Source organism: Plasmodium coatneyi, chromosome 2 (assembly GCF_001680005.1).
Source record: "Plasmodium coatneyi strain Hackeri chromosome 2, complete sequence".
Classification (NCBI taxonomy): Eukaryota; Apicomplexa; class Aconoidasida; order Haemosporida; family Plasmodiidae; genus Plasmodium; species Plasmodium coatneyi.
In genome coordinates this window covers 835,134-852,333 of record NC_033557.1, presented here as the reverse complement: position 1 = coordinate 852,333, position 17,200 = coordinate 835,134, and the positions used below count along the sequence as shown (strand labels likewise).

At 38.7% G+C, this 17,200-nt stretch overlaps 3 protein-coding genes across 3 annotated transcripts; 2 read left to right on the top strand and 1 right to left on the bottom strand.

Moving 5' to 3' along the window:
• Nucleotides 1-2,167: 2,167 nt before the first annotated feature.
• Nucleotides 2,168-3,408, bottom strand: PCOAH_00003920 (Uncharacterized protein; the record flags this gene model as incomplete). Its single annotated transcript, XM_020057207.1, has 2 exons — nucleotides 2,168-3,013; nucleotides 3,202-3,408. The coding sequence occupies 2 exons, from the start codon at nucleotides 3,406-3,408 to the stop codon at nucleotides 2,168-2,170; spliced, it is 1,053 nt and encodes a 350-aa protein (XP_019912712.1).
• A 4,292-nt stretch (nucleotides 3,409-7,700) lies between these two features.
• Nucleotides 7,701-9,972, top strand: PCOAH_00003910 (Blood-stage membrane protein; the record flags this gene model as incomplete). Its single annotated transcript, XM_020057206.1, has 2 exons — nucleotides 7,701-7,880; nucleotides 8,014-9,972. 2 exons carry the CDS (start codon nucleotides 7,701-7,703, stop codon nucleotides 9,970-9,972), a joined length of 2,139 nt encoding a protein of 712 aa, XP_019912645.1.
• A 3,316-nt stretch (nucleotides 9,973-13,288) lies between these two features.
• PCOAH_00003900 (Uncharacterized protein) lies at nucleotides 13,289-14,874 on the top strand (the record flags this gene model as incomplete). The annotated part of the gene is made up of 2 exons (XM_020057205.1): nucleotides 13,289-13,336; nucleotides 13,462-14,874. The coding sequence occupies 2 exons, from the start codon at nucleotides 13,289-13,291 to the stop codon at nucleotides 14,872-14,874; spliced, it is 1,461 nt and encodes a 486-aa protein (XP_019912626.1).
• Between the last annotated feature and the right edge of the window lie 2,326 nt (nucleotides 14,875-17,200).

The window sequence follows — 17,200 nt, the reverse complement described above, 5'->3', positions numbered from 1 at the left end:
TACACATGTATCGTTTTTTCGGCTCATGAAACTTTTCTTCAATAATAATAGGCCGTTCGCACCCCATCTTGAAATTACACAAAATGGCGCTTTTAAAAATTGGGGTGTAGGTGTGCAGAAAAGTGCATATGATACTCACAAACAGGATTATTTCCTTCTCTGTTGCTACTGATGCTGTTCCTTTTTGCTACAAATTCACCAAGTGCAAGGTTGGCCAAGTGGGGTGAATGGACAAAACGATTGGTAATTCCCCCTCAGCGGAACACTTTTTCACGCGAGGACGGGCTCATTCTCGCAAGCTACAATTCTTCCATTCGCAGACACTTCTAACCCTACTTCCCATCAACGGTCCAACGCCAGCGACATTAAAAGCCACTCCCCGGAAGGGAGCACCCCTTCACCCCTTCTTCATTTGTATGGCCTCGCTTGAACAAATCAAGTGGACATGCTCACTTTTCTTCACGTAACAGCGCAAGTGAAGTGAATCCCCTTTTCTCTTACCTTCGAATAGCACCTGCGCTGCGTTTTTCTCAACCTGGTTTGTAGGACGCTGTACACGCAAACTACAAAGATACTCTGCTCGTAACGTGACATATAGAAAAAGTGTCAGGATGGTCTTTCTTTCTTTCCTTTTTTCCATCCCCCCCTTGGTGACCCATAAATATATCACTACTACATTTACATAGAGGGTTTGTACTTATAATACGGAGGTACACCAGTTAATGTTGCACGGATATGTGTGTAGCGGCGTACGCTCAATTTTCCATTCTCCTCATCTATCCGTCAAGCATACATAATGCCTCATCGGCCGGTAATTAATGCTAAAAGTGTCATCTGTGACGGTCGACGTATCAGCATGTCCTTTTGACACTGCTCATTCGGGGATTGAACTTGGTTCCCATCGGGATGAACTCCAAATGGGTAAAAAAAAAAAAAACACACACACACATGTATATATATATGTGTACATATGTGTACGTACATACACACTGGCACATGTCGAGTGCGTGAAATTCCAAAGGGGACACTCCCCATTTGGGTGCTCAAAGCTAAACCTAAACCCTTCAAGTTCCCACGTAGAAAACGTCTTTGCTTGTAAAACCTTTTTTAACAAGAATATTTTTATATCGACTATGAAAAAAGTTTTGGTTAATAAAATATTGGCAACGTTGGAAGGAAAGTAAATCCGTCCATCGGTTGGTTGGTCGGTCCGTCGATCGGTTGGTCGATCAGTTGGTCGATCGGTTGGTCGATCAGTTGGTCGATCGGTCGGCCGCCTGGTACCCCCCGACTGGAACGTACGCCTTTGCACGTCGTTGTGAAAATGAAATAATAATATGTAAATATTATAAAAATAGTAGAAAAATCGCAACAATAATAAATGGAAGAAGCATGTACATTTAAACGAATTATAGCAGGTCTACTCGTTCCCGTCCCTGGACGCACTCATCACCGGGCAATGTCTGCTGTCCTTTGGGAGGGATAAATAATATAATGGCAATTTTATACACTTATGGGCATACAAAAAAAAGAAGGAAAAAAAGGTTAATTAAAAATCTACATTGTACAAAAATTTATCACCTTTTATGCACACGTTGGCAAAATAAACATTCACATATTTTGGACAATTTCGAAAGGAGAGAGGGGGAAGAAAAGTAGTGCTCTGGTGAAGAGGCACTTTCACTAGTCCAGTAAGTTGCGTACTCAAAAATGAAGCTAAACGATGAGGTGACGGTGAGGCAAAATTGTAAAAATGTATAGGATAGTATATGTCTGATATCATGCCATCGTGGAAGTAGATCATCTTCGTGCAGGCAACTTGGGTTATGACACTCCTATCCTCCAGTAGGGGAACACAATAACTCTTTGTCTTACTCGAATGAGTGAAGGTGTGGCTTTGACCTTCTGTTGGCGGTTCTCATGTAGTCACCCCATTGGAGCGGTTATCACGAGGGTGTTACAACGGGATCGGATTCTCATCAGCGCGATTATTCTGGAATGGAAAAAACTCCATGCAAGCTCTGCCTTCAGTTTAACTAGCACACCATGTCTCCTTTCCCCCTCAAGGTGAAAAATTTTCCACCCCTCTCCTACTCATTTTTGGGACGGTAGAGCCCATTCCATTGCTACACGCAAAAAGTTACAAAAACACCACGCAAGCGACAAATCAGCGCCACGTAATAGATCTTCTAACTTTGTACAGAACACCCACAAAGGCGGCCAGAATAAACAACCGCTCTGCTCCCAACTGACTTAAAAGGAAAACCCCAATCATAAAAGAAAACACATAAAATAAAGGATTGTTACCATTTAAATTAGCATACAAGGAATTTCTAATATTGTTCTGTTCATTCAATGAGTTGTACATATTGTTGGGGTATCGGAAATCGTTGCCCATGTTTCTAAATGCTCGGTTGTTTAGGTATCTTAGTCCGTCTTCGTATATACGCCATACGTCATCGTTTCTTGGGGGGGGGTTGTTCATTGTGGTGTAGGAGTTAAAGGGTGTCGAGAAGGGAGAAGAGGAGGAGGATGACGGGGATGAACCGGATGAGCGTGAAGAAAATAGAGACGCGAAGGAAGAGAAAGAATCCGATGGGGAAGACGACTGTTGTGATCTTGTAGAACCATATTGCGATGTAGAACCATATTGCGGTGTAGAACCATATTGCGATGTAGAACCATATTGCGATGTAGAACCATATTGCGGTGTTGAACCATATTGCGGTGTAGAACTATATTCCGGTGTAGACGTATATTGGGGTGTAGATGATAATGGTGCCGTGAAGAAGGAGGGGGGTTGTTCTGGGGGAGGGGAGGAGTTGTACTGTGTGGGTTCCCCTCTAGATCTGTTTCTTCTGCGTTCGTTATTTTCCGTAACAGTGGTGGTTATAGTTTCCGTGGATGAACCGTAGTTGTTACTCATGTAACTAGCAGTGTTGTATAGAATTCTTCTATTTCGGTGTGCTTTCTCCTCATTTGTGGCTTCTCCATTCCATTGGCTGTAGGGGTCCTAAGGGGAACAAAAAAAAATTGCAACAAAAATGGCAAGATAAATGGTAAAATAAATGGCATAGAAAGCGCCGCACAGTGATGTTTTGCACATATATGCGTGCACTTTTCCAAGTATAAAAAAATAAGTCATTGCTGGAAAAAATCAATCATCCAAGCTGTATTCTGCCACGTCACACGAATCATTACCTTGCTACTGGACCAATGCACAGCCAACAACAAAACGGTGAAGAGGCTACTTCTGAACAAAACTTTGAACGAGCTTTTCACAGTTCCTCCATTCTGGCTATCACTACAATTAGCCTCCCAGGTGGAAACACTTCCGTCCTTCGAGTGGTCACATACTTGGACGTTCACATTCGTGCCACTGGCACTACTGCTGCTCAGGCTAGACATTTTCAAAAAGGAGAAAATTCTTATTTTGTTAAAAAGGACTTATGCTTTTCCCAAGAAAGGGTGCCTAAAAAAAAGGGAGGATGGAAAATAAACGAAATGAACAATAAGAACGGGGCAAAAACTAACGGAGGTGTCATCTGCCAAGCGTCAGAACTACCATATGCCCACTGGTACATAAAGCAAGCATGGCTATACTACTCCTTTCTACAACACAGATGCATTTACTTTTCATCGCGCAAAAAATACTTTCTGTATGTATGCTACACTCATGTGTATGTTATTCACATGCAGAGAAGAAAGCCGCATTGTCGAAACGACAAAAATGGTAAGCAAATGCAGCTAGGCGAAACGCGGAACTAGAGCAACACTCAAAAGGGGAAATTTTACATATCAATCATCCACCACAAAATCCTCTTCGCACGAACATGTACGTGACGCGTAAAACCGCGTAGCAGTAAGGAAAACTGGATCAACCCCAAAGAGCTACTTTTAAAACAAATGAAGTTTTTATTACCTTAGCAGCACTTAGGTTTTTATTATAGGCATGCAAAAAAAATACTCCTCAGCCAAGTGTTTTACATAATAAAATTTTTTCCCTTCTAGGGTAGGGCGGGAATATAATATATGTACAAATTATACATATAATAAAATGATATTTTTAGTCCTTAATTAACATTTCAGAAAAAAAAAATGTTTTTTTTGCTTGATTAGTCTTCTTCTCCCTTTTTCTGATATTATATATTTTTTTTTTTTTTTTTAGGGGACTATGGAATGTAAGAAAGATTGAAAAAATGGAAAAAAAAAAAAAAAAGAAACCTTTGAGTTAATTCTTCACGTACGTACTAGGGTATAAGTGTACTTAAAAATGGAAGCACGCGTGAGTATATATAGACAAAACGGAGCGCATATGTTTTCTTTTATAATGCGTTACTACTCAGTTTAAAGTAGTATGTATGCATCGCTTGTAGTGGTAGAAAAAATATGTTTTTCCAATACAGCAATAATGAATGTACCAACCAATCAGATGTAGGTGACTGACTGCACTTTGAATTGCCTCCTCTCCTTTATTCTTTACAAAAAATAATAAACGAACCGAATCGAACCGTACCAAGCCCACCCGAATGAGCGGAACCATAACGTGTACATTTTATATGCGTAATTACCCCTGTGCAGCAGTAGCTTCCTAAATTGTCGGTAGTTTTTATGCACTGGAGGATGATTAGTGAGAGGAGCCCCCGAGGAGATGATCAGTGCAATAGAAAAGCGTAGCAAAAATAATAATGTGGGTGAATAAAAATGAAATAAAAAAATGGGCTCTACCCCCCTGGAGGGTTCACCCCCTATAGGGGCATATTTTGCCGCGTTTTGTTTCCCTTTATTGTGCGCTGGGACTGACCTTTGTGCGGCCTGATCAATCGCCCCCCTTTTTTCGTATACATGCTAACAAAATAAACGCACCAATAATAAATAGGGCATAGAAAATTATAGGAGGAAGAAGTATTATTAACAAAAAATATATATCCGTGAAACTTGGCAAATTGGCACCACCCACTGGGAATTATTTTTTCCACCTCCACTTTGTGCTATAAAATAAACATATATTTTTTCGTTCCTTCAAAAATTATAATTTTAATTTGCTGTTTTTTTTTTCCTTTTTTAACCGTCCGCACATCCATCTGCAAAGGAAGCTTCATCATATGTTACATTTTAGAAAATTCTAATCGATATGCGGACACATGAGGACACTTTTTATGCCACTATTATGTGCTCATTAAATTGGGTGAAACTTAAAAAAAAAAAAAAAAAAAAAAAAACATTCTTTCTTGCAAATTCAGTCTACCTTTTTTATATTTTTTTCTCATATCAAAAGGAAGAAAAGAATAGCTTCTTCTATGTTCTTAAGCATTTCTAGTTGTGTCTCTACACTTGGGCAGCGCGACAGAGATGACTGACTAAATTGCCGCTAAAAGGTGCAGCTAAAATTTGGTGCATATTTTTCCCTATAAATACTCCCAAAATTAACGGGAAAGGCTATCCCAATTAGTTACCCAACAGTGGTACACCGCCTACGCTACGGAGAAAAACTTCCTAAGGCTACTCCCCAAAAAGAAACCACCTCTTCTGTTGTTGAATATATACTTACTGCAGGAGGGGCACCGCGTAGTGCTGCAAAAATAGTGCATCCCTGTAAACCAATCGGAGAAGCTGTTCTCACCAGATCATGGGGAAGAAAATACTTAACCGTTCAGTTGGTGCACTTCGCCCAGCTTGGCAAAATTATACACATCCTGGAACAGCACCACGGCGTGCACACGAATAGACTTAGTCAGAAACCAATCCCACTCTGAACACGTATGCGTTTAGTCGTGAAGATGTGAGGGGCGGGTTAGAGACGAACCCACGTTGAACTGCTTAACATAATGAATCACTTAACGCATAAGGAGCAGCACGGTAGGGAAAAAAGTTGTCCCTCACAGAAACGCTTTTCATTATAGCTTCTTATTTCCCGTTCATTTCTTCCATCCCATTGGTGAACCCCCACACAACATCCCGGTGTGTTGGCACTTAAAACGCTCCTGATTGCATCCTCCCAATAGGTTACTGTTTTTTCCCTTTGTCCTTTTTTGCTTTTACATTTCGAGTAAAAAATAAAAAAAAGACAAAGATGAACATTTTATGTCAACCCCAATCGGGAAAAATCACCCTTCAGTGCAAAACAACGATGAACGGACTGAACTTTCCTCTATTCAATGCGGGGGAAATATTTTACTTTTTTTTCTCTTTTCTAATAAACCGACAGTGCAAGAAATAATTGTTATCTTCCCGTATACATTTTACATTTTCATTTTGTATGCTCACGGGGCGTCGGCAAAATAACATGTCCGTAAAAAAATGCCACTTTTTTCTCTTAACCCATTATTGGGAACCCGGGAAAAAGGGTGAGAAAAAAAAAATACACGACGGAATGATGATGCTGTATTTGATAATATTAATAAATAATAAATACGTGTTGTATGGGGCGTTACTTTTTTTCTACGTATGCGCTGCTACTCTGGGCTGCTACATTTTTGTTTCTTTTCTAGATGTAGTCGTAGCACTAACATTTCCGCACCGCGTGAAATAGGTACAATAGTTAACGCATATTACTTATGGTACATTTTTGTATGCCGCTTTGTTTAAGAGCAGTGCTAAGTGGTGGTGCGCAGAAATATGAGAACCTGATCCAATGAAACGCGAAATGTAAAAAAATTAAAAGCAAAAAAAAAAATAAATTGTTAGATATACATACGCGGATAATACCTTCCTAGTGCATATGCCACGCAAGCAATTTTTAAATTTCTTTCCATTTTTTTAACTTTCTTCTAATAACCTTATTTTAGCTTCCTTTTTTTTAAGCCCTTTTTTTACCTATTTATTTTTTTTACTCCTATTGCTATTGGCTGATTATTTATTTTTTTTCTCCCTTTTTAGAATGATGAAAATTTCCTAAAAAAAAAAAAGCAGAAAAAATTACCAGTTATATTTTAAAATTAATATAACCACAATAAGTTACCACCAGTACATGTAAAAGAAAAACCTACTTATTATGCGAACAGTAGTTCCAGAATCGCATTTTTTTTTCAATGATTTTTCTAACCTAATGCATAATGCGCCTATTCATAACATACTTTTGGGTAAATTAGTTTACGCATAGGAAATGATTGGATCAACAGCAGTTCAATTTCTAACGTATGTGTGAACGCCATGTATTGAATTTTAATTAAAATGGATGATGATATTTCCTATCGCAGGGGAAAATAATTAGCAGCCATTTTATTTGAACCTGAGATATATTTCCGAATAAGAATTTATTTTTTATGTTTAAAGATGAAAGTTGGAAGCCTTTTTAATCCTTTTTTAGCTGCCTTTTAATGATTTTTTAGCTCCTTTTTAATTTTTTTTTTGCATTTGCATTTCTTATGTTTGCCTTTTATAGCCAATATTTGGTGACTACCCCGAACCCCCAGGGAAGGAATAACCACTTTGACCACACCGTCTAATTTACCATTGTACATGTGCACACGGTCGAGTGCAAGTGCCTTTTTTTATTTGCCTAGTAGAAGTATATATAGTTCTCTCTATAAATATTCCCCCTTTTGGGTTCCATCTTTGCTCCACCTACACACCGTATAACGTTTACTTAGCGAAGTAGTTTTTTACGTCGCATAGGAAGAAGCAGCAAATCAACTGCCTGACAAATCGACCTACCGACCAACCAACCGACCAACCAACCGACGAGCTGCTTAGACAAGATGGATCAATTCAGATCGCTGCAGGAGTACCTGGCGCACTCCCAATTTGTTTCCCTTTTGAGGCAAAAGGCCCATGATCAGGTCATGGCATCGATGAACCTATCCTTTGCCTTTAAGACGGTTTGTTTCGCGGTTCTGTTTTTCTACATAGGATCGCTCTACATGAAGATGAACCAGCAGGTAAGGCGACCCGTCAGCAAGGAACACGTGCAACAACGTACATGCATCTACGCATAAATACGTATACACATATATATTGTGTATATGTATATATATACATTTCCGTGTGTGTTTTTCTTTCCCCACCGCACAGAATACAGATAACCTAAGCTGCAGGACGAACCCGTACCAAGCCATCGAATACGCAAACGCCCACCCCTCGAAAGACCAAATGGAGGAATGGAAGCGAAACGCCTGGACAGAATGGTTGACCCAGTTGGACGAGGACTGGAAGTCCTTCAGTGAACAAATTGAAGAAGATAAAAAGGCATGGATTGAGGAAAAAGATGGAGATTGGGCAATGTTACTCGAAGATATGCAAAACAAGTGGCTACACTTCAACCCAAACTTAGATGAGGAATACCAAACGGATATGCTAGCCAAATCAGAAACCTGGGATGAGAGACAATGGAAAATGTGGATTTCTACAGAAGGAAAACAATTTCTAGAAGGAGACCTAAAAAAATGGTTTACTCAAAACGCAATGGTATATTGCAAGTGGGCTATGGATGAATGGAATGAATGGAAAAATGAAAAAATCAAAGAATGGATTACTTGCGAATGGAAAGAGAGTGAAGATAAATACTGGTCCAAGTATGATGAGGCCACGGTACAAACCCTACCTATGGAAGAAAGAAAACAGTGGTATAAATGGAAGGAAAGGATATACAGGGAAGGCATCGAATGGAAAAATTGGATTGCCATTAGGGAGAGCAGATTTGTTAACTCCAACTGGAATACCTGGTCAGAATGGAAAGACGAAAAGCAGCAAGAATTCAGTGAATGGGTTGAAACCTTCATCGATAAATGGATTAAGGAGAAACAGTGGCTCGTGTGGAATGAGGAGAAAAAGAATTCCACCAATTTGCAGAAGCCCACCGAGGAAGAAGAAGCTGGTCCAAGTGGCGTCGATCATCCAACTCCATCTGCCACGCCAGTTAGCCAAGAAGGCCAAACCCTTGGAGGCAAGGAAACTAAACCTTTCGGTGGCCAAGGCCAAACTCTCAGTGGCAAGGAATCCAAACTTTCCGGCAGTTTAGAAGGAAAAACTCTCAGTGGTGAAGAAGGCGAAACGCTAGGACGCAAAGAAACCAAACTTTTCGGTGGCCAAGGCCAAACGCTCGGAGGTAAAGAAACTAAACTTTTCGGCAACCTAGAAGGCAAAACCGTTGGAGGCAAGGAAACCAAACTTTCCGGAAACCTAGAAGGAAAAACCCTCAGTGGTGAAGAAGGCGAAACCCTTGGAGGCAAAGAAACCAAACTTTCCGGCAACCTAGAAGGAAAAGCTCTCAGTGGTGAAGAAGGCCAAACCCTTGGTGGTCAAGGATCTAAACTTTTCGGTGGCCAAGGTCAAACCCTCGGTGGTCAAGGATCTAAACTTTTCGGTGGCCAAGGTCAAACCCTCGGTGGTCAAGGATCTAAACTTTTCGGTGGCCAAGGCCAAACCCTCGGTAGTCAAGGATCCAAACTTTTCGGCAGCCCAATAGGCAAAACCCTTGGAGGAAAGGAAACCAAACTTTCCGGTAACCTAGAAGGAAAAACCCTCAGTGGTGAAGAAGGAGAAACCCTTGGAGGCAAAGAAACCAAACTTTCCGGTAACCTAGAAGGAAAAACCCTCAGTGGTGAAGAAGGAAAAACTCTCAATGGTGAAGAAACCAAACCTTCCGGCAGTCTAGAAGGAAAAACCCTCAATGGTGAAGAAACCAAACCTTCCGGCAGTCTAGAAGGAAAAACCCTCAGTGGTGAAGAAACCAAACTTTCCGGCAACCTAGAAGGAAAAACCCTCAGTGGTGAAGAAGGCGAAACGCTTGGAGGCAAGGAAACCAAACTTTTCGGTGGCCAAGGTCAAACGCTCGGTGGTCAAGGATCCAAGCTGTTCGGTGGCCAGGGCCAAACCCTAGGTGGTCAAGGATCCAAACTTTTCGGCAGCCCATTAGGCAAAACCCTTGGCGGCAAGGAAACCAAACTTTTCGGCAGCCCAGTAGGCAAAACCCTAGACAGCCAAGAAGGAAAAACCCTCGACAGCCAAGAAGGCAAAACCCTTGGCCAATGAACAACTCCCTTTAGCTCAACAGGAGCACCCGCTGGCAAGGCCGTATTGACAGTATAGCCGGCACAGACAAAACCAGTCACTTCAGAAGGAGCACCCTCCTTCACCATGACCACAGTTCCAAACAGACAGAAAAGAAAAAAAAAAAAAAATTAACCAACTGCACGTGAAAAAAAAAAAAAAAAAGTGCAAAGCGCATTGAGTATTGAGTACCCAATTTAGAAACACACAGAATGTAGAATGTAGAATGGACAGTTTACTCAATTTTTTTTTTTTAAAAAACCCACTTCCTGCATCATACGGAAGGAAGATAAACGCGCACGTTAGGTAGTTAAAGAGAAAAGGAAAAATTGCCAAGTGCTGCCCATATTTTAAGTCACAAATCCAGGAACGACTCCCCCCCTGCGGACACATGGACTTTTCCCATTTCAAGAAAACTATATATACATATATATCTATACATTACATGTATTTGTATTTTAAATAGTGTTTGTTCTACAAATATTCCTTGTCGTTATGCTGATTATTACGTTTTATCTTTTTCACCACTTTGTTTATCCTTTTTTTTATTTATTTATTTAATACACATGTGCACACCAGGTACATTGTTTTTTTTTTTTTTTTTTTTTTTTTTTTCCTTTATCCGTAGCGCACGTAACGAAACAAATACAAGGTTTATATTTTATTTAAAAGAAAAATTTTTTTAATTTGCTTTTTGGATAATCAGTTGTGGAGGTAATGTTCCTATGCAGCAGTATTTGTCATATATTGTGGTAATTTTTTACAACGACAGTGTGTTAATACTATTTTTTATGTCTTTTCTCACTTGTTGGAATTGGTAAGGGGGAAATGAAAAGGTCTTCTCCACACCTAGCTTATTAAATCACCTTCGCATTTTTTCATTCTGGCCCTTTTTATAAAAGTGCACTCACCATGAGGGAAATTTTTCCCCATTACGGGACCCCTTTTTAGGCGTAATTTTGTCACTCACCTGAATATACGCAACCACTACACTGAACCTAACCCGTTTAACAGATAATTATATGCCAAGGAAGCACTACTCCTTTTTAAGATTCAGCGAAGGTGGGGTCTTTCTTTTCAGGGGGGAGGATCTTTCCCTGCTACTTCACACCCAATTTGTTTTTTCAATTCCCATTCTGTGATTTGCTCCCTATGTTGGTCGGCGCTTCTCACCAGAGGGGGCACAAAGAAGCATAAAAAAGGAACTTATTCACAGGAAGATAGGCATAAAAACTGCTTGTAGAATATTTGTACCCCCGAACGAACAACTAACCTCTCGTCATATCACCCAAAATGTACACATGGCAGGAGAGGATGCCCTTCCACAAGTGCTCAGTTCCACACGTTCATCCTCCATTTGTGCCAGCTGAACAAAAAAGCGGTCAACCTGCTGGCGGATCGATTTACAGCCCAACTATACCCAGGGTCAACACTTTGCACTTTTCTTTCTAAGATTGTGTTTTATCAGTTTTAGCGCCCCTGTGAGACATGCATGCAGAGGGGATCTACAAGCTAACACTGTTGGGGCTATACAATAGAAGGGTCATTCTGATATTCAACAAGTGCACTGATCAACCGTGCAACCGCTTGTCGCTCCCCCCGCTGGGCAGACAAAGCCGCAGCAGAGAATACTCACCGGCTAACTTAAGCAAAAAAGGCCCCCCGGACATTGCTCGGATCTCACCTAGATAAGTTTACGAACTTGCCAAGCAGCGCTGTGCCGCCAAAAATTTTCACACCACATTTTCTAGAATGAGGCTCCTTCCATTCTCCTCAGGAGAGTAAACAATATATAGATAAAAAAAAAAAAAAAAGATTAAAAAATGTCGATTTTTTTTTAACGTTTTATTTTCGCTTCAACAGATCAGTTATAAACATGTGCACTTTAAACATTTTTCGCGAGTGGGATTTCTTTTTTTTCTTTTTGCGTTCCGTTGGGTTAGTAGAACAGTAAACTCTCCGATGAATACGAAAATCGTGTTTTTTTTTTTTTTTTTTTTCAATGTATAAATCAATGGCAGAATAGATTTTTCCTAAAATACGTGTTTGCCATTCGTACAATGCTGTCGAGCTTTTTTATCTGCCTATTTTTTTTTTTTTTTTTTTTTTTTTTTGTCCTTCATATTCCCACTTAAATTAAAGACGAAAAAAAAAAACAAACGCGTTGCTCCCAATCCTAGATCGAATATGGAATGCATCTGAACAAATTTGTGCTGCACCAACGGACAACGGGCCTAACGGAAGAGGATGTTTTTTCTCATCCTGAATGAAGAAGGAATAAAAAAAAAATAATAACTACGCGTTTTTCTTAACAGCGCATATTTTGCCAAGCACTATATAATCATAATCTTTTTTTGCATAATATTTTATAACCCATTTTTTCTGCGGACCCGATACTCACATTCAAAGAAAAAATATTCGCATGCACGTATTTTATTCGCAGCGCATCGTTATTCGTTATTGACAACACTGCGTGAGTTGTATCACGATCAGACTTCTTTAAGCACGCAGAGGCACGGTTGCCTTGCCGTTGCTGTTGTCGTCGTAATCCGTTAGTTGTAGTCTTTTATTTATTTTTTTTTAATCTTTCGAACGGCTGGCATGATGAGGCTACAGAGCTCGCCATTGCTTATTTATAATTTTTTTTTATCCTACATTTTTCTAATTTTTCTAACTTTGCATGCTTTTATTTTTCTTCCGCGGTTTATGCAAACGAGCTTCTGTTCACCCATTTGAATTTGTATACCTTCAAGCTTTGTTTTTTTCTGAGTGATCATTCTTTTTTTTTTTTTTTTTTTTTTAAATGCTTTATGTTCGTGCGACGTATATATAAGTGCAATATTTTTGCATGCTGTGCACAAGTCCATTTTTATACTTTTCAAAGAACGGCTAACTGGCCAAAGTGATAAGCAATTTTTTTTTTTTGCTTTTTCTAATTTGTTATAGGTAAAGTACCGACTTGAGGTCTTCCTTTCACACCCCCGGTTGTGCTTCCCTGCATATACAAGCATACCTATAGGGGTACCTATATAGTTACTCGGTTATAGGTGGTGCCCCCAATAGGAAGAGCCAGACTGCCAACACACAGGAATATTTTATTCCTCCTGGTGGTAACCCATTAACTGAAGAAGGGAAAGGCTTATCCAGCGGGCGCCTAAAAACGCTTGGCTTAATCAGCAACGAGATAATCACAACTGCGTAGGGGTAGTTCCCCATAATAGTTGGAGCAACTTGTTTTCGTTCTTTCGCTATTTCGTTATTTTTGCTTTTCCCTCCCCCCCTTTGCCGCTACGCGAAAATGGTTTCGTTCTCCCTGTTCATTTTCACCTTGAGCTTTTTGGAATATGTAAGACGCAGAATATAAAGGGGCGCATCTGCAATGCTACTTTTCACCCTTTCCATCTTTTACTAGTTACACAGTGATATATGTCGTCATACCCTTTTCTTTTTTTTCTCCTCTTCACCTCTCAGAAGCAACTCTTCCAACAGTATGGATACGAAAATGCAGTGGACGCAAGAGGAAGAACTCACCGATTGCTAGCCGAAGTGCAGCAAATGGATGCAGTAGAGAGTTATGAGTCTAATGAGTTCCTCCCCATGGACTCATCACCACAAGGGTATTCAGCCGAATCAACTGGTGACGAAATGGACGAAGAAGATAAACTCTTCTCCTCTGCAGTAAAATATGACGGAAAAAAATCAGATGCCCTAAGTAGCGAAGTAATATACAAAAAAGAGGAAGGAGAAACTATTGTAGACGCAATAAAGTATGGAGAAGAATACAACGTAGAAGATGACGTAGCAGTAAAGTATGGAGAAGAATACAACGTTGAAGATGATGTAGCCGTTAAGTACCCCAAAAAAGAAAAAAAACAACAAATTGAATTGGGGGCTATCTTATTTAAAAAGAAAGACCTCAAAAAAAACCAACTAGATAAATTACCCATTAAAAAAAAAGGAAAAGAAATAAACGAAGCGGTTTATTATGTCCAACCAGAACATGGAAAAGCCATATCAAAAGTATCCCTAGAGTTTTCTGTAAAAGAAAAAGACGGATGCAAATATCCAACCGTCAGTAGAGCCATCGGTGATTCCCCCAAAGTTACACCCATACCAAAGCAGCTAGCCAAGAGAAGCGCTAAGGAAATATTCTATTCTTTAATAAAACATACTCCGGAAAAAATATCGGAAAATAAATACTACATTATTAGGGATTATGAGGATAAAGAAGGAGAAAGCTACTTTATCACCAAAGAGAATGAAAAAGAAAAAGAACCCAAGAACTGCATCCTTAGAAAAAGGAAGAAAGAAAAGAAAGAGAAGAAATCCAAAAAGGAGGAGCAGAAGCAGCAATTAGAAGAGAAGGAAGCCGAAGACATAGACAGCCCTATCTCCCCTAGATGTGCAGACTGTGAAGAGACCGATAGAGACCCGAACATCGTCCCGCTAATCGAAGAAGAGACGGAAGAAGCTTCCCTACTGTGGGACATTTTACCAGTGGTGCTGCACGAGAGGGAAGTAGCTGTACAGGGGGAAGAAGCGGAACAGAACTATGACCACCCTGAAGAGGACAGCGAAAATTCTGAAGAAGAAAAATATTCTGATGATGAAAAGGAAGAAGAAGTGAAAGAGGTAGTGAAGGAGGAGGTGAAGGAGGAAGTGAAGGAGGAAGTGAAAGAGGAAGTAAAGGAGGAAGTATACCCCCAGGAGGAGTCGATAGTAGAGCATAACGACGAACGCGAAGAAAAAGCTTCTATTGAAAGAGAAGTATATCCTGGAGGAAGGGAAGAAGAATGGAAAAAATGGGAATTGAAATTGAGAGGGAAGAAGATCCTGAAACAGAAATATTTGATGAAACAGCAGTTTCTACTGAATGGGAAGTAGCTGCTGAAGGGGAACAATCTCCTGAGGGAGGAAGACAATATGTTGATGAAGGTAGAGAAATGGTAAGGGGATCCATGAGCTCAACAGTTTAAGGGGATGCAAAAGATTGGGGATGTCCAGTATTCATGCAAACGGAACATAAAGAAGAGAACTCCGAGCCTTCTATTAGCACGAAACAATGAATAGGGAGTGTACAAAATTATATTCACATAATTAAAAGGGAGGAAAAGGAATATGAAAAATGCAACCCCTGCCAATGCTCCTGTTACCTCGTAAACATTATATGATATGTTGGACTCAAATAATGTTATAAATGTGATCATGGGTGCAGCATCCCCCGGAATAACACTACTCCATTTTTACTTTAATAGTTTAATTATTTACCTTAAAAAATAGGAATATTATATTAGAGGGTACAATTTACTTTTACCTTTTAAATGTATAATTATAAGCCTAGTCTATGCACACATGCATCCCTCATGGTTCCAGTAGCCTTTTTAAGTAGCGTCAAGTACTAATCCAGAAAAATTGTATCGAGAAGGAGAAAGCCTGAGTGCAATTATTATGAAGAATATAAGTAAAAAAAATAGAAGTATGTGTTCATGAGGGAGGATCGTTCTCAAATTCTATGGGGAGGGTCCCCACTATATTTGAAATATCGTCCTGATATCAAGACATTTATTACTAATTAAGTACATGTGCAGTGAAACCATTATGAGTGCCAATGAAGTTGGTAAAATTACGCAATTGGAGCAATATTTTTCACAGAGAGAGGAATGAATACAAGAATATATTTTGTACACATAGAAATTAATGTTCGATACCATGCACACAAGAAGTAGACGCTTCCTGGGTGCATGGTATGCTCATGCAGAATGTACAGAACTTGTAATAACCGTTGAATTTTTTTTTAAAAAGTTGATATGCGCAATATATACTGTGTTAATTATTTTAAGAGGAATAGTGTGGCATACTATATAAGTGTAACGAAGTGTAGTATCCATGAATTAAATAAGAATATTGGAATGGTACTTTAGGTACATTTTAGGGAGACCACTTTCATAGCAACATGCTAAATATGATAAGCAAATACACTTACGTCTTCATTTACTGCAAAAAAATGAAAATTGTCGTTGGACATGTATCACGTAATCACAGAAATGTGTACACACTATCGAAATGTCATACAAAGATAGAATTGTACATATATGTATAAGAACATTTCTTCCTTTTTAAACAATCTGTAAGACGATATACTTTTTAATATTCCTATGTAGCTTAATATAAGATTACATTTATTCTTAATGCATGCGACCAAATAACACCGTATATTGCATTTTTCGTAACAAAAATTCTTCTAACACTTTTAAATGTTTATATTTCTGTTATTTCAGTATTTCTTATAATAAATTATTCTGAAATAACAGAAATATAAACGTATAGAAGAAATTAGTAACAAAACATTTGTTTACACGCTTCAGAATGTAAGGTGCAAAATGTTAAGACCTACACACCTAAGCCAAGAATAAAATTGTTCTGAATTATTCTTCACGTAAGAATGTTATAAATTAAATTATTTTAAGAAAAAGAAATATACGAAAAAAAAATAAAATGAAGCGTGGGTTAATAAATATGGTCGGAATAGTTACTCTTTTTATTCGGCATATGTACTGTACGCAAAAAAAAAAAAAAAAAAAAGGAAGAAAAATGTTTTGGCGGCGCCCAATATAGAAACACGGACGACCCCGCTGTGAATTTACATACCACAGTTTCGTAAAATATATATATGAATACTTTCTATTATGTTGTATGATTATTTTATGATAAAAATATTATACAGGGACAATTTTTTTTTTATGCATGATAAATCCTATGAATTAGAATTTACATCTGTATTAAATATATTTAGAGCGTCTTTCCTGACATTATATAATTAAAAGTGGCAGCGTATATGGTAAGTTATTTTTTTTTTTTTAAATGCATATACCAAAAATATTTTTGACAGCAGTCTCTTCGTGAATGAGCAAGAAAAAAAAGAAGAGGGTTTTTTTTTTTATAAGGAGTTCAATAAATTGGATATGAATTTATCGCTATGGTCTAATTTCTGTTACGCTGTGTTGATGATAATTTATAAGCAATAGAAATGTAGATAATCATATTTGGTAGTGAACATCCGTGCGTCCGTCCATAGTATATAATTTTTCACCCTTAATTTTTTGCTTATATAAGGTGGATGAAATTTTTGTATTGTTGAGGAAATATTTTTGAAGAAAGGGAAAAAATATATAACCGAAGATGAAAAAAGAATATATAAAAAAAGAAAAAG